General features: G+C 46.0%; 1 protein-coding gene and 1 long non-coding RNA gene across 6 annotated transcripts in view; one reads left to right on the plus strand and one right to left on the minus strand.

The window, feature by feature from the left end:
• The window catches only part of LOC126988785 (uncharacterized), a 39,667-nt gene extending 17,702 nt beyond the window's left edge, over positions 1–21,965 (plus strand). The window contains exon 3 of the mRNA XM_050847188.1: positions 21,481–21,965. Coding sequence (XP_050703145.1) covers positions 21,481–21,697 — 217 coding nt within the window. The 3' untranslated portion in view covers positions 21,698–21,965. The remainder of the gene's footprint in view (positions 1–21,480) is intronic.
• LOC126988915 (uncharacterized) lies at positions 5,659–18,458 on the minus strand. 5 transcript variants are annotated; one of them, XR_007742664.1, is made up of 4 exons: positions 16,966–18,458; positions 13,335–13,660; positions 8,077–8,155; positions 5,659–7,830 (listed from the first exon to the last, which is right to left on the minus strand). It is a non-coding gene; the product is annotated as an uncharacterized LOC126988915 (long non-coding RNA). The 5 variants fall into 5 exon arrangements; XR_007742663.1 differs by lacking the exon at positions 16,966–18,458 and adding an exon at positions 14,751–14,920 and having other exon boundaries at positions 13,335–14,155; XR_007742662.1 differs by lacking the exon at positions 16,966–18,458 and adding an exon at positions 14,484–14,920 and having other exon boundaries at positions 13,335–14,126.
• Positions 21,966–22,199: the final 234 nt, after the last annotated feature.

Consider the following 22,199-nt stretch of genomic DNA (forward strand, 5'->3'; position numbering starts at 1 on the left):
GAAAAATGCAAAATATAAAGTGCTCCACATATGCTGTGTATTCTCACACCGATTTAGTATACATTTACATAACAATAAAACTATTAGTTATAAATAATGCAATATATATAATATAAGATTATGCATAAACCAAATATAATATATAATTTCCGATATTTCTAGTTGGGGGGGCGATTCTTCAATTGATTGATAGTCCCGAGGTTTTGCCTGATGACAAGGCGCTGGTGTACTATCGCCGAGCCGTTATCCCCACAAGGCTGTTTTCTCGTCAAGGTGGACGGGCTGTTTGCTCCGTCACAATGACAATGTAAACCTTTTAGCGTCACTGCAGTAACAGCAGTGACTAGTGGTGACGTTGTCGCCTTCACTGTGAGGACATGACAATTAACCTGCCGCGTCCACCTTCAGGGCAGGACAAGTGAGCCTGGCAACGCCCCCGTCCCTGGTTGCGTATATTAATGCCGCTCCGGCGGTGACCAGCCGTGCGCCTTGAGTTGCTCGAGTCCCCCCTGCCGTTCTCTTTGGTGACGTCACGCGTGACGTCACGTCGCCGCCACAACAGGATTCTCCTCCATGGTGAGGCTCTGGGGGCCGGGCCCTCGGATGTGTGGGTGCAGGCCGTGTGTGTACACGCAGGGGAGTGTGCCAGGCGAGGCCCCGGGGCTGCCAGGCCCTGCCACGGCCTGCTGGAGGCCCTGGTGCAGGCCGTGACGTCACGCCAGGGGAGGAGCCGCGGCCGGGCAAGGGTGAGTCACGGCCTGGCCGCCCCGGTAGGTGCTGCCCTCTGTCCCCAAACACGCGGCGCCAGGTAGGGGCGGCAGCACGCCTGGAGAAGAAGAGGAGGAAGAAGAAGAGGAAGCCAGACCTTTTTGCCTCTGTCTGTCTGTCTGTCTCCTTCCGCCTCTCTCGATCTGTCTGTCTGTCTGTCTGTTCCTTTTTGCCTCTGTCTGTCTGTCTGTCTCTTTCCGCCTCTCTCGATCTGTCTGTCTGTCTGTCTGTCTCTTTCTGCCTCTGTCTGTCTGTCTCTTTCTGCCTCTCTTGATCTATCTGTCTGTCTCTTTCTGCCTCTGTCTGTCTGTCTGTCTGTCTGTATCTTTCTGCCTCTCTTGATCTATCTGTCTGTCTCTTTCTGCCTCTGTCTGTCTGTCTGTCTCTTTCTGCCTCTGTCTGTCTGTCTGTCTGTCTGTCTGTCTCCTTCTGCCTCTCTTGATCTATCTGTCTGTCTCTGCCTCTGTCTGTCTGTCTGTCTCTTTCTGCCTCTCTTGATCTGTCTGTCTCTTTCTGCCTCTCTTGATCTGTCTGTCTGTCTCTTTCTGCCTCGATCTGTCTGTCTGTCTGTCTGTCTCTTTCTGCCTCTCTTGATCTATCTCTCTGTCTCTTTCTGCCTCTGTCTGTCTGTCTGTCTCTGCCTCTGTCTGTCTGTCTGTCTCTTTCTGCCTCTCTTGATCTGTCTGTCTGTCTGTCTCTTTCTGCCTCTCTTGATCTGTCTGTCTCTTTCTGCCTCTCTTGATCTGTCTGTCTGTCTCTTTCTGCCTCGATCTGTCTGTCTGTCTCTTTCTGCCTCTCTTGATCTATCTGTCTGTCTCTTTCTGCCTCTGTCTGTCTGTCTGTCTTTCTGCCTCTCTGTCTGTCTGTCTCTTTCTGCCTCTGTCTGTCTGTCTCTTTCTGCCTCTCTTGATCTGTCTGTCTCTTTCTGCCTCTCTTGATCTGTCTGTCTCTTTCTGCCTCGATCTGTCTGTCTGTCTGTCTGTCTCTTTCTGCCTCTCTTGATCTATCTGTCTGTCTCTTTCTGCCTCTGTCTGTCTGTCTGTCTCTTTCTGCCTCTCTGTCTGTCTGTCTCTTTCTGCCTCTCTTGATCTATCTGTCTGTCTCTTTCTGCCTCTGTCTGTCTGTCTGTCTCTTTCTGCCTCTCTTGATCTGTCTGTCTGTCTCTTTCTGCCTCTCTTGATCTATCTGTCTGTCTCTTTCTGCCTCTGTCTGTCTGTCTGTCTCTTTCTGCCTCTCTTGATCTGTCTGTCTGTCTCTTTCTGCCTCTCTTGATCTATCTGTCTGTCTCTTTCTGCCTCTGTCTGTCTGTCTGTCTGTCTGTCTGTCTCTTTCTGCCTCTCTTGATCTGTCTGTCTCTCTTTCTGCCTCTGTCTGTCTGTCTGTCTGTCTGTCTCTTTCTGCCTCTCTTGATCTATCTGTCTGTCTCTTTCTGCCTCTGTCTGTCTGTCTGTCTGTCTGTCTCTTTCTGCCTCTCTTGATCTGTCTGTCTCTTTCTGCCTCGATCTGTCTGTCTGTCTGTCTCTTTCTGCCTCTCTTGATCTGTCTGTCTGTCTCTTTCTGCCTCTCTGTCTGTCTGTCTTTCTGCCTCTCTTGATCTGTCTGTCTGTCTCTTTCTGCCTCTCTTGATCTATCTGTCTGTCTGTCTGTCTGTCTCTTTCTGCCTCTCTTGATCTGTCTGTCTGTCTCTTTCTGCCTCGATCTGTCTGTCTGTCTGTCTCTTTCTGCCTCTCTTGATCTGTCTGTCTGTCTCTTTCTGCCTCTCTGTCTGTCTGTCTCTTTCTGCCTCGATCTGTCTGTCTGTCTGTCTCTTTCTGCCTCTCTTGATCTGTCTGTCTGTCTCTTTCTGCCTCGATCTGTCTGTCTGTCTGTCTCTTTCTGCCTCTCTTGATCTATCTGTCTGTCTCTTTCTGCCTCTCTTGATCTATCTGTCTGTCTCTTTCTGCCTCTCTGTCTGTCTGTCTCTTTCTGCCTCTGTCTGTCTGTCTGTCTCTTTCTGCCTCTCTGTCTGTCTGTCTCTTTCTGCCTCTCTTGATCTGTCTGTCTGTCTCTTTCTGCCTCTGTCTGTCTGTCTGTCTGTCTCTTTCTGCCTCTCTTGATCTGTCTGTCTGTCTCTTTCTGCCTCTGTCTGTCTGTCTGTCTGTCTGTCTCTTTCTGCCTCTCTTGATCTGTCTGTCTGTCTCTTTCTGCCTCTCTGTCTGTCTGTCTCTTTCTGCCTCTCTTGATCTGTCTGTCTGTCTCTTTCTGCCTCTGTCTGTCTCTCTTTCTGCCTCTGTCTGTCTGTCTGTCTGTCTCTTTCTGCCTCTCTGTCTGTCTGTCTCTTTCTGCCTCGCTTGATCTGTCTGTCTGTCTCTTTCTGCCTCTCTTGATCTGTCTGTCTGTTTCTTTCTGCCTCTGTCTGTCTCTCTTTCTGCCTCTGTCTATATGTCTGTCTCTTTCTGTCTACCTGTCTGTCTCTTTGTCTCTGCCTGTCTGTCTCTTTCTGCCTCTCTTGCTATGAGTGATGTAGTATAGGAGAGGATTATGGTAACAGTAGTGACGGAATGGAATCGGATGCTGGAGAGGGATGGATGTTAAAAGGTTAGATTCATGCGATATTATTTCAGCTGGGGTCATTTCCAAAGCAGACAGTTGTTGTAGATCATGTCATTCTTAATAATCATCAGAAATCATTTTCGAGACTGACCTGTCACATTGCGTCATTCTTAGTCATTTTCCATCTTTTTGTTCCTCAGATACATTTTGCTAATTGATATCAGATTTATTTCATTTTGGAAGCAGGCATTAACCCGGTAGCTGCGGGGAACATGTATCTTAAAGACCCTTCTAAGCGAATTAATGAGAAAAAATCACCACTCACACAAACCATTTCGTAATATATAGTACCGATGCATTTGTGATCAGTTTGTTTATTATCTATTTGGGGGGTTTATAACATGGTAAAAATTTGGCCCGTCGCTGGTACACGGTAAAGCCACAAATTTGGCCCATCGCTGCTACCGGGTCAAGGCCAGGCTATGTTAGGTTACCTTATATTTAGTTTAGTTAGCTCAGACCAGGTTAGGTTATTTGATTAGGGTAGTTAGTTTGAATTGTGTTCAATGAATGTGTAATACTATGCTTCAGCTCGCCATTGCCAATGGAGCTTGGGAATAACAACAACAACACTAGACTTAGTCATTCACTTGTTCTTAAAACCTCTTGTAAACCCAGCTATTAAAACATCTTTTAAACCCAGCTATTAAAACCTCTTGTAAACCCAGCCATTAAAACCTCTTGTAAACCCAGCTATTAAAACCTCTCTTGAACCCAGCTATTAAAACCTCTTGTAAACCCAGCTATTAAAACATCTTGTAAACCCAGCTATTAAAACCTCTTGTAAACCCAGCTATTAAAACATCTTGTAAACCCAGCCATTAAAACCTCTCTTGAACCCAGCTATTAAAACCTCTCTTGAACCCAGCTATTAAAACCTCTCTTGAACCCAGCTATTAAAACCTCTTGTAAACCCAGCTATTAAAACCTCTTGTAAACCCAGCTATTAAAACCTCTCTTGAACCCAGCTATTAAAACCTCTTGTAAACCCAGCTATTAAAACCTCTCTTGAACCCAGCTATTAAAACCTCTTGTAAACCCAGCTATTAAAACCTCTCTTGAACCCAGCTATTAAAACCTCTCTTGAACCCAGCTATTAAAACCTCTCTTGAACCCAGCTATTAAAACCTCTCTTGAACCCAGCTATTAAAACCTCTCTTGAACCCAGCTATTAAAACCTCTTGTAAACCCAGCTATTAAAACCTCTCTTGAACCCAGCTATTAAAACCTCTTGTAAACCCAGCTATTAAAACCTCTTGTAAACCCAGCCATTAAAACTTTTTGTAAACCCAGTAATTAAAAGCTCTTGTAAACCCAGTAATTAAAACCTCTTGTAAACCAATGCAGCTATTAAAACCTCTTGTAAACCCAGCTATTAAAACCTCTTGTAAACCCAGCCATTAAAACCTCTTGTAAACCCAGCCATTAAAACCTTACCTTATCGCTTGTGTGAGTCCTCCCCTGCATAGGAACAGCCGCGTCATCCAGGGGTAGACCAGGGAATCAACCACTCACATCCACGGTAGACCAGGCAATCGACCACTCCTCCAGGGGCCGGTAGACCAGGAATTCAACCACTCAGCGGATGACCAGTGTTGTGTAGCTCTCCAGTCTGAAATCGAGGGAGTTTGTAACCTAACCGATCATGGATATTAATCAGTGTTTTTACTCAAAGACAAACTGTGTGCGATGAACATTCAGCGAGTCGGAAATAATCACTGGATATTTACGACACAATAACAAAAATATCTGACATCACACCTGAACTACTGGATACCTGTGACATTATCAGTAAAGGCAATTAGGGCACTCACTCACCAGGACGTCTCAGAACAAGTGCGCCGAGGACTTTTATCGAGGCTAACATGGCGGTAGTCCGGGGCGTGGAACCTCATCAACGGTAGCGGTGTGTTCTGTGGTTGAAGCTCGGCTGTGGAGGTTTCTTGGAGACTCGAGTGGATGTGGTAATGCCCGGGTGGAGCAGCAACGGCCGTAGAGGGTTGGGATGTACACTGTAGTCTTATGTATACTGTAGAGTCTTATACTGTAGAGTCTTCCATGGCAAACGTTGCCTGTTCTTTACTAACTAGAGAGAGAGAGAGAGAGAGAGAAAGACACAGAGAGAGATTGAGAGATAGAGAGACAGAGAGAGACAGAGACAGAGAGACAGATTGAGAGAGAGAGACAGAGACAGAGCAACACACACACACAGACGTACGCACAGTGCAGTGAGGGAGAATTAAGCAACACACACACACAGACGTACACAGTGCTGGGAGGGAGGAAGGACAGGCAGCATGGCGGTACATTGTTTATTACGGAACGAAATTCGCGTTACAGCTGCAAGGTGCTCTCAACCACAATGCCTTACAAAACCAGCAGTAGTTACCTCCTCCTGCTGCAGCGACCTCCCCAAGACGGAGGGCCCCCAGACCCCGCCCAGCGAGGATGCGCCTCCCTGGCCACCTGGTCAAAGCCTGGTCAACCAGTCAGCCAGAGAGGTGCGCCCCCGCCGACAGGGCCCAGAAGCCTTCCGCATCGGGCGGGTCACCACAGCCGCCTCTTCTTGCTGCTCAGGAACACAACAGGCTAAAAGGCAACAGTTACACACACGGACATATAAAAAAAAGAAATCCTAACCGACATCTCAGAGGGAGACGCCCAAAGGCGGCAGACTCAAACGCAGAACGGAACACACCCGTTCTGTGAAAGAGCCAACCGTTGTACCCCTAACACCCTAGGCCCCACCAGCCTCCTCCTGTGAGGAAAACTGGTCCTCAGTTTGGGCAGCTCGGAAGGAGCTACCCTGACGGCAAAGCTGTAACACAGACTGGCCCGCGTACAACTCCGCCGCCTAAACTATCACCTTGCCAGACCTCCCTACGGGAGAATCTGACATCTATCTGCGCGTCTTTCAAGCGTTGCTCCGACTCCCTAACCGCCCGACCACCCGTCCGCCCGCCCGTTCCCACGTACGCCCGCCCGTCCGCCCATCCGCCCCCCGCCCCCAACCCGCCCGCAAGCGTGCGAGCAGAGGTACGACGAGCGTCAGTGCAGCGGAACGTAGCGTACGGGTTCCGTGCGTTCGTACGTGTAGCCGTACGGCTCAGCGTAGACGCTGCTGCCTGCCTACCTGACCGAGGGTGGGGTGCCCGCCCGACAACCTGACCGCAAGGTGGCCTGCCTACCTATCTGATGGCCCGACTGACAGCCTAACCACCAGATAGCTTGCCTGTCACCTGCTAGCCTGACTGCCAGGTGGCACACCCGCCCGTCGGCCTGATGGACAGACGGCCACGCCCATGCCTTCCTGACACAGTGATTAGCTAAGTCCCCCGCCAACACCCCACACAAAAAAAAGACACTCACACAAAAAAAAAACTCACACACCCTACATAACCTGCACCGTAGTGCTACCCCAAACCTCAGCAGCTCCCGCGTTGCACACCGCCACCGCCGTTGGTCGCCCGGCAGCATCCACCCAGCGCCTCGCCAGAGACAACAGCTAAAGAGCTAGGGAGGAAGGGGGTTATGGGGAAAAAAACATACATAGAAATGAAATCCTAGCAGTCACACAGCAACACACAGCAAAAGGTCAAACACACGGCAGGCCTGCCATCACACACACAAACACACACAGCACACACTAAACCAAATACCGTGGATATACCGTAGTGACGTGATGTGATGTCCTCGCTGCACGCGCCTCCGGACTGCCACACACACACACACGCTAGCTATTGGGTATAAACACACGGGAAAAAGGCATAGAAAAAAAAGACATCCTAAATAAAATAACACACACAAGCACTCAGCGGGGGTTTGGGGAGGCAGACGGAGGAGGGCCAGCATGGGAAAGGGGAATCGCCCTGCCCAGGAGATGGATATGGTCTTGGCACCCCCCCCCTGGCGTGAAGGTTACCCAACACACCAGGCGGTAAGGCTCGACACAACCCAAATCCCAGGAGACTCATCCCCCAACCCACTTCCAGCCCACCAACCATTCTACCCCACCCTCCCTTACCCACTAAGTACCCACAGACATACACCAAAAAAAAGACTCCACTCCCATCAGACTCCTTGGAAGAAGGCAGCCTGATCCACCTAATAAAAAAGCCAGGCTCAACCTTACGGAAGAGTCTGGCAAAACGTCGGCGGAGACAACGCGAAAGGCAACGCCTGGCCAAGCAGAGCCCGACCGCTCTGACCCCCGGAAGAGAGGCCAGAGTAGCTAGAGTCGGCTTCCTCCTACGGAGAAAACCGACAAAAAAAACTTCAGACATCTCGGAGGGAGACCGTCTGAAGGTGGAAGACTCAAACGCAGAACGGAATCACACCCGTTCTGTGAAAGAGCCAACCGTTGTTACACCTAACACCCTAACACCCTAACACCCTACACCAGCTAAACAAACACCCTACACCCTGACGTGCTGCTCCCGCGCTGCGCCGATGCTCTCCACTTACGCGCCTCTGAAAGAACAAGACCGACTTAGACACAACCCAGGAGACAGTGACGGAGAATTAGACACACTATGAAAATTATACAAGAGCAACAGTATTTAATGATCTCGTTATTTGACTGATTATCATTTCATTACTATTATTGGTATTGTTATATTCATTACTATTATTGGTATTGTTATATTCATTACTATTATTGGTATTATTATATTCATTATTATTATTGGTATTATCATAATCATTATCATTGTTTACCTGGGCGCCAGAGGATACAGGCAAAGGGTGACACACACGGCCACCTCCATCAACGTGTCTCTCCAGGCGGGGCAACACACTGGAAGTACAGGGAGACTCAGACATGCGGAGAGGCAGCGGCAGAGACATCCAGACATCTTGGCTCAGACACAGGTGGCTGCTCCATTAACCCGGCAGCAGCGACGGGCCAAGTTTGTGGCTTTACCGTGTAGCAGCGATGGGCCAAGTTTGTGCCATGATATTTAAACCCCCCAAAATAGATGATGCATAATCTGATCACAAATGCTTTGATATATATTATGAATGGTTTGTGTGTCCAAACTCCTTATGCAAGAGTTAAGAACATAAGGAGTCTGCAAGAGGCTGGTTAGGGTATACAAGGCCATGGCTTTATCTAACCTCTTCTTGAATGTATCTATGGTATTGGCACCCACAACATGGCCCCCAAGCCTGTTCCACTCATCCACCACTCTGTTAGTAAACCAATTCTTGCCTATGTCTTTGTTGAATCTGAATTTGTCTAACTTAAAACCATTGCCACGCGTCCTACCTGGCTCTTTTACTATCAAAATCTTATTGACATCCCCTTTATTAAATCCCTTCATCCATTTATAGACTTCGATCAAGTCTCCTCGCAACCTTCGCCCTTCTAGCGAGTGTAGATTTAACTGCTTCAGCCTGTCTTCATAAGGCAAGTTTCTCACCCCCTGAATCATCTTTGTCATCCTCCTCTGTACAGATTCTAACACCTTGATATCCATTCTATAGTAGGGGGACCAGAACTGAACCGCATAATCGAGATGAGGTCTAACTAGTGCTAAGTAAAGTTTGAGGATGACTTCAGCGCTCCTATTGCTTACGCTCCTTGAGATGAAACCAAGTACTCTGTTGGCACGATTTTTGGCCTGAATGCATTGAGCCCTAGGACGGAGGTCAGCGCTCACTAGGACTCCTAAGTCTCTCTCAAGCCCAGACCTGCTTAGAGGAGTGCCATTTAAGGAGTAATTGTGTGAGGGGTTGTTCCTGCCTACACTCAGAATGCTACACTTCCCAACATTGAATTCCATCTGCCACTTCCCCGGCCAATCATATAGTCTGTCAAACTCATCCTGGAAAACGGTAGCGTCCCTGTCTGATTGAATTATCGATCTTGGTATCATCTGTGAACTTGCTGACATCACTACTAATTCCTGTGTCAAGTCATTGATGTAAATAATAAAAAGCAGAGGACCCAGCACCGAGCCCTGAGGGACGCCACTCGTAACACTGCCCCATTCAGATTTTTTACCATTGATTTGCCCTGATCCAGTTCAAAACTTTCCCATCTATGCCGTGAGCCTGTAATTTTAGTAATAGCCGGTGATGAGGAACTTTGTCGAACGCTTTACTGAAATCTAGATACAATATGTCATAGTTTTCATCTCGGTCAACCGCCTCGATTACTTTAGTGTAGAACGACAACAGGTTAGTAAGGCAAGAGCTCCCCTTTGTGAACCTATGCTGTGAATCATGAATTAAATTATGCTTTTCTAGATGGTCCAGAATGCTCCCGGCTATAATTTGTGGCTTTACTGTGTAGCAGCGACGGGCCAAATTTGTGGCTTTACTGTGAAGCAGCGATGGGCCAAATTTGTGGCTTTACTGTGTAGCAGCGACGGGCCAAATTTGTGCCATGATTTAAACTCCCCAAAATAGATGATGCATAATCTGATCACAAATGCTTTGATATATATTATGAAATGGTTTGTGTGAGGGTGATTTTTCTCATTTTTCTCGCTTGGAGGGACCATTAAGAAACATGATCCCTGCTGCTACCACCGGGTTAAGATCAACAAAATTGTAATGCCAAAATTTAATTAAGTACGGGAAAGATAGAAATTAGGGAGGATAAGTAGTTTTAAGTATTTTTAAGAATGTATAAATTCCATTTCTGTCTCTTCCATACTTAATTGAATTTTTCTTAAACTAAAAATGGTTGTCATCACCGATCTCCTCTATTATGCATATATAATCATTTTTGCAATTCCTAACATTATATACTCATTTAAATAATTTTTCACACATATATATAAATACTACTCTTACATATACCCAATACTGTCCAACCCCTTATGCAAGAGTTAACCAGCATCTCCACTCTTTCATCCCTATACTGTCCAAACCCCTTATGCAAGAGTTAACCAGCATCTTCATTCTTTCATCCCTGTGCTGTCCAAACCCATTATGCAAGAGTCAACCAGCATCTCCACTCTTTCATCCCTATACTGTCCAAACCCATTATGCAAGAGTCAACCAGCATCTTCACTCTTTCATCCCTATACTGTCCAAACCCATTATGCAAGAATTAACCAACATCTTCATTCTTTCATCCCTGTACTGTCCAAACCCATTATGCAAGAGTCAACCAGCATCTTCACTCTTTCATCCCTATACTGTCCAAACCCATTATGCAAGAATCAACCAGCATCTCCACTCTTTCATCCCTATACTGTCCAAACCCATTATGCAAGAGTTAACCAGCATCTTCATTCTTTCATCCCTGTGCTGTCCAAACCCATTATGCAAGAGTCAACCAGCATCTCCACTCTTTCATCCCTATACTGTCCAAACCCATTATGCAAGAGTTAACCAGCATCTTCATTCTTTCATCCCTGTGCTGTCCAAACCCATTATGCAAGAGTCAACCAGCATCTCCACTCTTTCATCCCTATACTGTCCAAACCCATTATGCAAGAGTTAACCAGCATCTCCACTCTTTCATCCCTATACTGTCCAAACCCATTATGCAAGAGTTAACCAGCATCTTCATTCTTTCATCCCTGTGCTGTCCAAACCCATTATGCAAGAGTTAACCAGCATCTTCATTCTTTCATCCCTGTGCTGTCCAAACCCATTATGCAAGAGTCAACCAGCATCTCCACTCTTTCATCCCTATACTGTCCAAACCCATTATGCAAGAGTTAACCAGCATCTCCACTCTTTCATCCCTATACTGTCCAAACCCCTTATGCAAGAGTTAACCAGCATCTTCATTCTTTCATCCCTGTGCTGTCCAAACCCATTATGCAAGAGTCAACCAGCATCTTCACTCTTTCATCCCTATACTGTCCAAACCCATTATGCAAGAGTTAACCAGCATCTTCATTTTTTCATCCCTGTGCTGTCCAAACCCATTATGCAAGAGTCAACCAGCATCTCCACTCTTTCATCCCTATACTGTCCAAACCCATTATGCAAGAGTTAACCAACATCTTCATTCTTTCATCCCTGTACTGTCCAAACCCATTATGCAAGAGTCAACCAGCATCTCCACTCTTTCATCCCTATACTGTCCAAACCCATTATGCAAGAGTCAACCAGCATCTTCACTCTTTCATCCCTATACTGTCCAAACCCATTATGCAAGAGTTAACCAACATCTTCATTCTTTCATCCCTATACTGTCCAAACCCATTATGCAAGAGTTAACCAGCATCTCCACTCTTTCATCCCTATACTGTCCAACCCCTTATGCAAGAGTTAACCAGCATCTTCATTCTTTCATCCCTTACACTGGTAAACTCTGGGGCACCCTTCCTGTGTCTATATCTCCTCCTGCCTTCGACTTGAATTCTCTCACGAGGAATGACGCATCGAGACACCTCTCCTCCCGAAACTGACCTCCCTTTCGGCCGCTCATAATTTTTGTTTCTGAAGGAGTAGCGATTAACCCAAGAACATCGGCAGACCCTTTTCTGGGCTTTCACGAGTCATGGCTGTGGTACGGTGGACCCTAAAAAGGGCTCGCCATAAAACCCCTGATTCAAGCTAATTGTAGGCGGTTGTGGCATAGAGGAACCCACCATGCATGCCCTGGGTCATTGTGGTGGGTGAGTGATCTTGAGGTGGGCTTTTTTGTCATGGGTGGTGCTGTAAGGTCATGGCAGACTGAATTAGCTATCCATACAGTTATCACTCGTCAAATTCTTTAAAGTAGACAACAAGCGACTCTCGGCTAGATGCCGCGCGTCACAAGACTGTTTATTTTGTGACAAACACCACACAAACAGAATGGAGTTTGAGTAAAAGAAATATTCTTAATGGCTTTATAGTTATGAGGAGCAGGTGCTCTGATGTACGTTCCATGCTCTTTTCTTAGTCTCAAAATGCAGTGTAATTTTGCCATTTCCCGGCCATTTCCCGGCTTTCCCATTGCCGACGCCCACGGGTTAAGCCCTTCCCTGCGGAGGATCTATATAGAGAAGTTTGGAAATTGGGACTTTTTGTCGGCGCGTCTGTGTATAGACGTTTGCTCTCATTTGCCCTCATTAGATAGTATCATGGCGCCACTATAAACACTCGCCTGCGCCAGAAAGGGCTGGGCCGACCCCCCAAAAAAATAGAAGATTCCTTACTACTGACAAAATGAACAAAATAAATTATTATTAGGCATCTCAAACCCATGGACAGTCACCCTTGTGCTTTGTTGGATATGTGTAATGCCCCGACGAGCTTCTTTTCTAAATCCTTCCTATTTCTCAACACGTCCTCTGCGTGTATCGAAATAACACGAGAAATTAATCAAGATCAGGGTATTCGCCGGCTGCCTGGGATTGAACCCGCGACCAGCGTGACGGGAGAGCCACTCCTTACCGAGTCGGCCAAAGAGGTGCCCCCCTGGCTAAGTGGGTTATGGGAGGCTCGTTCATCAGGCCGTCGCCGCACTACATATGCAACGCACATCAGCGGACACCGGGAATTTTTGCATTTTTTCCAAGTTTCTTTTATTATTATAGTCTATCATGTCAAGGAGTAAGAGACCTCTTGAGCCGGAGGAAATGACTCCTTTGGTAGCTGAGGATATAGATGCTGATTTTTTGGATGAATTTGATGATCCTGACTCATGTACCATCAGTGGTTACACTCTAAACCTTCATTTGAATGTATCAATATACATATAACCAGTCTAACTGAACCCTTTCATTGCTAAACGCTTGCAGTGGGCGTTAGGCGTATTTGCTGGTGGTGCTAAACGCTCACTGCGACCTCCAGCCACACTAAAATCTCCCGTGTATGAGAGTGTTCCAACATTAATTCTCACAACACAGGATTGACAAGTGAGTGTTTTCTACTAAACTTGGTGGAAAATCATGTCAGCCCTGCTGCCGGGAAGGGGTTAACGGGCTTTTTCTAAACCTATTTTCTCGTTGCCCTAGAGTGGTTTCTTTAGCTGTAAAAAACAATATCCATTATCCACACAACTATGTCAAAATGCTTACCGGTCTCCCCAGCTGAAGAGGTCACGGACAGAGGAGGTCATGTGCGCCTCCCCAAGCCCATATCCCCCGGCGTCCATCTCCCGGAACACTGCCACACAAACAAACGCTAGCTATGGGTATAAAAAAAGATTACGTGCAAAAAGTTCACACACACAAAAATACATCCTAACAAAATAATAGTGCGAAGGCATAACGCCAACGCACACACACACACAATCATACGACAGGCCTGCCATTCACACACAGACGCACACACAAAAGAACCCACTTAACCAAACCGTTGGTGTCGTCGCGATGAGTCCTCTGCATGGTCCGTCCGCGGCATCCTGCAAAAACAGAGAGACATATTAGAAAAGGGAACATTAAGGGCCGCTTCCACAGTCCATCATGGTCTTTGTAACACTCCCGAACCAAGCTATAGAATCCCATACTGTTCTAAATGGCGCGGTCTTCGATGACACACTAAATACAAAGAGCTTTTCCTGTATTGTGTCGTCAAATTTGTGGACTTGAATATAAACACCATCTCAGCTCACTCGTCTCTCAATCTCATCTCCCTTCCCCTCCCTTTCCTACGTACCATAAACACACAAGAACTTTCCTGTATAGTCTCGTCAAACTTGTGAACTTGAATATAAACACCATCTCGGCTCACTCATCTCCCTTCACCTCCCTTTCCTTCGTATCACGACAATACAAGACCTTTCCTGTATAGTCTCGTCAAATTTGTGAACTTGAATATAAACAGGATCTCGGCTCACTCATCTCCCAATCTCATCTCCCTTCTCCTCCCTTTCCTTCGTATCATGACAATATAAGACCTTTCCTGTATAGTCTCGTCAAATTTGTGAACTTGAATATAAACACCATCTCGGCCCACTCGTCTCCTAATCTCATCTCCCTTCTCCTCCCTTTCCTACGTACCATAAACACACAAGAACTTTCCTGTATAGTCTCGTCAAACTTGTGAACTTGAATATAAACACCATCTCGGCTCACTCATCTCCCAATCTCATCTCCCTTCTCCTCCCTTTCCTTCGTAGCATAAACACACAAGACCTTTCCTGTATAGTCTCGTCAAACTTGTGAACTTGAATATAAACACCATCTCAGCTCACTCATCTCCCAATCTCATCTCCCTTCTCCAACCTTTCCTACGTACCATAAACACACAAGACCTTTCCTGTATAGTCTCGTCAAATTTGTGAACTTGAATATAAACACCATCTCGGCTCACTCATCTCCTAATCTCATCTCCCTTCTCCTCCCTTTCCTTCGTAGCATAAACACACAAGAACTTTCCTGTATAGTCTCGTCAAACTTGTGAACTTGAATATAAACAGGATCTCGGCTCACTCGTCTCCTAATCTCATCTCCCTTCTCCTCCCTTTCCTTCGTATCATGACAATACAAGACCTTTCCTGTATAGTCTCGTCAAACTTGTGAACTTGAATATAAACAGGATCTCGGCTCACTCGTCTCCCAATCTCATCTCCCTTCTCCTCCCTTTCCTTTGTATCACGGCAATATAAGACCTTTCCTGTATAGTCTCGTCAAATTTGTGAACTTGATTATAAACAGGATCTCCTCTCTCAATCTCATCTCCCTTCTCCTCCCTTTCCTTCGTACCATAAACACACACAAGACCTTTCCTGTATAATAGTCTCGTCAAACTTGTGAACTTGAATATAAACTCCAGACACCGTACAAGGAAATTTCGAAGGCTCTGGTATTGGTTTTGGAGCTTACTAATCCATCATGAGGAACTGTGAAACTGGGCCTTAGACACGGATGCAGAATTATAGCCATGCAAAAGGCAAATTACTTATATATAGTACATGAAACTGGCCATCACGGGGAGTTAACTTATGGCAAAATATATTACTAACCCCGGAAATTAAGTGAGACTGAAAATTTAAAGAAGCATTATGTGAGAGAGCACCATGCAGGGCTTAGTAACAAGGATTTCGGTTAATTTACATTCACGTACGGATTGAGATATCGGCAAGGCTTGAAGCTGCCGATATCTTTACATGGAAGAGGCGCCTGGCTGGGACCGACCATTATACAGGGACAAAGCAAACTAGGACTGACAATTATACAGTGACAAAACTAGCTAGGATTGACAATTATACAGTGACAAAACAAACTAGGACTCACAATTATACAGTGACAAAACTAACTAGGATTGACAATTATACAGTGACAAAACAAACTAGCAAGCAGAGCCGGACACCACAAACACACTGGAAGGAACCTTGAGCGAAAGATAACTTAGACATTAATTAAAAGGAAGGAAGGGATGAAGATAGCCAGAGGAGGAGGAGAAGGAGGAAGAGAGAGAATGGACGATAGGAAATAGGATGCAAGATTTGACCGCCAGAAAGAACGTCACTCAAAGGATAACTTAGACATTAATTAAAAGGAAGGAAGGGATGAAGATAGACAGAGAGGAGGAGGAAGAGAGAGAATGGACGATAGGAAATTGGATGCAAGATTTGACCACCAGAAAGAATTATAAACGTTAATTAAGCAAAAGAAAACTTATTTATTAAAAGGAAGGAAGGGATGAAGATAGACAGAGAGGAGGAGGAGGAGGAGGAGGAGGAGAGAGAATGGACGATAAGGAAATGAGATGCAAGATTTGACCACCAGAAAGAATTATAAACGTTAATTAAGCAAAAGATAACTTATTTATTAAAAGGAAGGAAGGGATGAAGATAGACAGAGAGGAGGAGGAGGAGGAGGAGGAGGAGGAGAGAGAATGAACGATAGGGAAATGAGATGCAAGATTTGACCACCAGAAAGAATTATAAACGTTAATTAAGCAAAAGATAACTTATTTATTAAAAGGAAGGAAGGGATGAAGATAGACAGAGAGGAGGAGGAGGAGGAGGAGGAGGAGAGAGAATGAACGATAGGGAAATGAGATGCAAGATTTGACCACCATAAAGAATTATAAACGTTAATTAAGCAAAAGATAACTTATTTATTAAAAGGAAGGAAGGGATGAAGATAGACAGAGAGGAGGAGGAGGAGGAGGAGGAGAGAATGAACGATAGGAAATTAGATGCAATATTTGACCACCAGAAAGAATTATAAAATTTAATTAAGCAAAAGATAACTTATTTATTAAAAGGAAGGAAGGGATGAAGATAGACAGAGAGGAGGAGGAGGAGGAGGAGGAGAGAGAATGAACGATAGGGAAATGAGATGCAAGATTTGACCACCATAAAGAATTATAAACGTTAATTAAGCAAAAGATAACTTATTTATTAAAAGGAAGGAAGGGATGAAGATAGACAGAGAGGAGGAGGAGGAGGAGGAGGAGAGAGAATGGACGATAGGGAAATGAGATGCAAGATTTGACCACCAGAAAGAGTTATAAACGTTAATTAAGCAAAAGATGACTTATTTATTAAAAGGAAGGAAGGGATGAAGATAGACAGAGAGGAGGAGGAGGAGGAGGAGGAGAGAGTAAATTTAAGACTAAAAACAATCACTTGATATCATTTAGTATTCCATAATGTTGCCGAGCTCTGCACACTAGTCACTCCCAATGATTAGACAGCTAACCAGTGATAGCCTATCCTCACTAACACACTGAGGAGATATGTTGACCTAAATTGACCTATCTATCTTGGTGTGACTCTCCGTGATGTCTCCCCTGCTTGACCCGGCATCTCCGCGGTCCCACACGAGTCCGGCCTCCGTCACGGCAGCTCTGAGAAGACAAAACATATCTGACAGAAAACATACTGCATGACACACGAGGCTGGTCCATATACATACTGCATGACACACGAGGCTGGTCCATATACATACTGCATGACACACGAGGCTGGTCCATATACATACTGCATGACACACGAGGCTGGTCCATATACATACTGCATGACATTCTCTCCAGTGACTCTCTCTATCATCTCTTTTTCTCTCCATCTCTCCCCGTGTCTCTCTCTCCTGTTACCTACATCTTGCTAAGCCAACACATCCATCACCATTAAGCCAACACATCCATCACCATTAAGCCAACACATCCATCACCATTAAGCCAACACCCCCATCACCATTAAGCCAACACATCCATCACCATTAAGCCAACACCCCCATCACCATTAAGCCAACACATCCATCACCATTAAGCCAACACATCCATCACCATTAAGCCAACACATCCATCACCATTAAGCCAACACATCCATCACCATTAAGCCAACACATCCATCACCATTAACCCAACACATCCATCACCATTAAGCCAACACATCCATCACCATTAACCCAACACATCCATCACCATTAAGCCAACACATCCATCACCATTAAGCCAACACGCCCATCACCATTAAGTCAATACCCCCATCACCATTAAGCCAACACATCCATCACCATTAAGCCAACACATCCATCACCATTAAGTCAATACCCCCATCACCATTAAGCCAACACATCCATCACCATTAAGTCAATACCCCCATCACCATTAACCCAACACATCCATCACCATTAACCCAACACATCCATCACCATTAAGCCAACACATCCATCACCATTAAGCCAACACATCCATCACCATTAAGCCAACACATCCATCACCATTAAGTCAATACACCCATCACCATTAAGCCAACACATCCATCACCATTAAGCCAACACATCCATCCCCATTAAGCCAACACATCCATCACCATTAACCCAACACATCCATCACCATTAACCCAACACATCCATCACCATTAAGCCAACACATCCATCACCATTAAGCCAACACATCCATCACCATTAAGCCAACACATCCATCACCATTAACCCAACACATCCATCACCATTAACCCAACACCCCCATCACCATTAACCCAACACATCCATCACCATTAAGCCAACACATCCATCACCATTAAGTCAAAACCCCCATCACCATTAAGCCAACACATCCATCACCATTAAGCCAACACATCCATCACCATTAAGCCAACACATCCATCACCATTAAGCCAACACATCCATCACCATTAACCCAACACATCCATCACCATTAAGCCAACACCCCCATCACCATTAACCCAACACATCCATCACCATTAAGCCAACACATCCATCACCATTAAGCCAACACCCCCATCACCATTAAGCCAATACCCCCATCACCATTAAGCCAACACACCCATCACCATTAAGTCAATACCCCCATCACCATTAAGCCAACACATCCATCCCCATTAAGCCAACACATCCATCACCATTAACCCAACACATCCATCACCATTAACCCAACACCCCCATCACCATTAACCCAACACATCCATCACCATTAAGCCAACACATCCATCACCATTAAGCCAACACATCCATCACCATTAACCCAACACATCCATCACCATTAACCCAACACCCCCATCACCATTAACCCAACACATCCATCACCATTAAGCCAACACATCCATCACCATTAAGTCAATACCCCCATCACCATTAAGCCAACACATCCATCACCATTAAGCCAACACATCCATCACCATTAAGCCAACACATCCATCACCATTAAGCCAACACATCCATCACCATTAAGCCAACACATCCATCACCATTAACCCAACACATCCATCACCATTAAGCCAACACCCCCATCACCATTAACCCAACACATCCATCACCATTAAGCCAACACATCCATCACCATTAAGCCAACACCCCCATCACCATTAAGCCAATACCCCCATCACCATTAAGCCAACACATCCATCACCATTAAGCCAACACACCCATCACCATTAAGTCAATACCCCCATCACCATTAAGCCAATACCCCCATCACCATTAAGCCAACACATCCATCACCATTAAGCCAACACATCCATCACCATTAAGCCAACACCCCCATCACCATTAAGCCAACACATCCATCACCATTAAGCCAACACATCCATCACCATTAAGCCAACACATCCATCACCATTAAGCCAACACATCCATCACCATTAAGCCAACACATCCATCACCATTAAGCCAACACATCCATCACCATTAAGCCAACACATCCATCACCATTAAGCCAACACATCCATCACCATTAAGCCAACACATCCATCACCATTAACCCAACACATCCATCACCATTAAGCCAACACATCCATCACCATTAACCCAACACATCCATCACCATTAAGCCAACACATCCATCACCATTAAGCCAACACGCCCATCACCATTAAGTCAATACCCCCATCACCATTAAGCCAACACATCCATCACCATTAAGCCAACACATCCATCACCATTAAGCCAACACATCCATCACCATTAAGTCAATACCCCCATCACCATTAAGCCAACACATCCATCACCATTAAGTCAATACCCCCATCACCATTAAGCCAACACATCCATCACCATTAAGCCAACACATCCATCCCCATTAAGCCAACACATCCATCACCATTAACCCAACACATCCATCACCATTAACCCAACACCCCCATCACCATTAACCCAACACATCCATCACCATTAAGCCAACACATCCATCACCATTAAGCCAACACATCCATCACCATTAACCCAACACATCCATCACCATTAACCCAACACCCCCATCACCATTAACCCAACACATCCATCACCATTAAGCCAACACATCCATCACCATTAAGTCAATACATCCATCACCATTAAGCCAACACATCCATCACCATTAAGCCAACACATCCATCACCATTAAGCCAACACATCCATCACCATTAAGCCAACACATCCATCACCATTAAGCCAACACATCCATCACCATTAAGCCAACACATCCATCACCATTAAGCCAACACATCCATCACCATTAAGCCAACACGCCCATCACCATTAAGCCAACACATCCATCACCATTAAGCCAACACATCCATCACCATTAAGCCAACACATCCATCACCATTAAGCCAACACCCCCATCACCATTAAGCCAACACATCCATCACCATTAAGCCAACACATCCATCACCATTAAGCCAACACATCCATCACCATTAAGTCAATACCCCCATCACCATTAAGCCAACACATCCATCACCATTAAGCCAACACACCCATCACCATTAACCCAACACATCCATCACCATTAAGTCAATACCCCCATCACCATTAAGTCAATACCCCCATCACCATTAAGACAACACATCCATCACCATTAAGTCAATACCCCCATCACCATTAAGTCAATACCCCCATCACCATTAAGTCAATACCCCCATCACCATTAAGACAACACATCCATCACCATTAAGTCAATACCCCCATCACCATTAAGTCAATACCCCCATCACCATTAAGCCAACACATCCATCACCATTAAGTCAATACCCCCATCACCATTAAGTCAATACCATCACCATTAAGCCAACACATCCATCACCATTAAGCCAACACATCCATCACCATTAAGCCAACACATCCATCACCATTAAGCCAACACATCCATCACCATTAACCCAACACGCCCATCACCCTTCTCTCTCTCTCTCTCTCTCTCTCTCTCTCTCTCTCTCTCTCTCTCTCTCTCTCTCTCTCTCTCTCTCTCTCCAACTTCTTCAATGTATACTTAAGGGCTCGGAGGAGGTGGTGATGTTGACCTCGAAGTGCTGCCGGAGGTCACTGAAGTCTCACAGGCCGTCCTCTTAATATACGACACCCTGGTAACGTTGGCATGGAGGCGAGGACACTTGTGACATGCAGGTGCCGAGGGCGGGAATCGAACCGGGGTCAGCAGTTACGTGGGCGGGTACGGGGCTTGTTAACCCGTCCGCTGCGATTGGCACGGATTTGGCCTTCACTGGTAGCCTGGTAACATACACTCCCAGATCTTTCTCTGTCTCTGTGGTGGATAGTGGAGTGTTTCCCATGTGGTATTGGTGTGCTGGATATCCCTTCACTGGTAGCCTGGTAACATACACTCCCAGGTCTTTCTCTGCCTCTGTGGTGGATAGTGGAGTGTTTCCCATGTGGTATTGGTGTGCTAGATATCCCTTCACTGGTAGCCTGGTAACATACACTCCCAGGTCTTTCTCTGCCTCTGTGGTGGATAGTGGAGTGTTTCCCATGTGGTATCGGTGTGCTGGATATCCCTTCACTGGTAGCCTGGTAACGTATACACTTCCAGATCTTTCTCTGCCTCTGTGGTGGATAGTGGAGTGTTTCCCATGTGGTATCGGTGGGCTGGATATCCCCTCCCAAGGTGCAGGCCTTCACATTTTTCTTCACTGAACTGTAGCAGCCACTTTTTGCTCCACTCCTGTAGCTTGGTGATGTCTTCTGGTAGGAAATCCGCAGTCAAGGGGTTAAGGACTCCCCGCTGGTATAACACGCGGTACTTGTAACATGCAGGTCCCATGGGCGGGAATCGAACCGGGGTCAGCAGTTACGTGGGCGGGGACGGGACCATCGGGGCGTAACACACAAACACTTAGCCTGGGATGCATGGGAATCGAACCCAGTCCAGCAGATACGGGGACAGTGTGTTCTGGCGAAGGGGTCCCGCCGCCAACACACGGAGCAGCGGACGGGCAGAGAATGGTGCTGGCCAGGCGAAGGGCTCCGTCAAACTGAAGACAGGGGTTGGGCGCGGTTGTCTCGGGAGCTTCTCTTTGTGTGTGAGTGATAGTTGTTCCGTGTAGTTTGCTTGTTAGCCTGTTGGTGGGGGCGGGGCAGGACTATAGTTAAGGTTCGTGTGTGTGTGTGTGTGTGTGTGTGTGTGTGTGTGTTAAGTAAGTAGTTAACGTTTATTGCTAATCATACATATTACATACATATACACAAATTCATGTTGATATTAGCCACGGTCCGTCGAGGCGAAGCTCCCTGACAGACATTGATTAATTA

The sequence above is a fragment of the Eriocheir sinensis genome, chromosome 6 (assembly GCF_024679095.1).
Source record: "Eriocheir sinensis breed Jianghai 21 chromosome 6, ASM2467909v1, whole genome shotgun sequence".
Lineage (NCBI taxonomy): Eukaryota > Metazoa > Arthropoda > Malacostraca > Decapoda > Varunidae > Eriocheir > Eriocheir sinensis.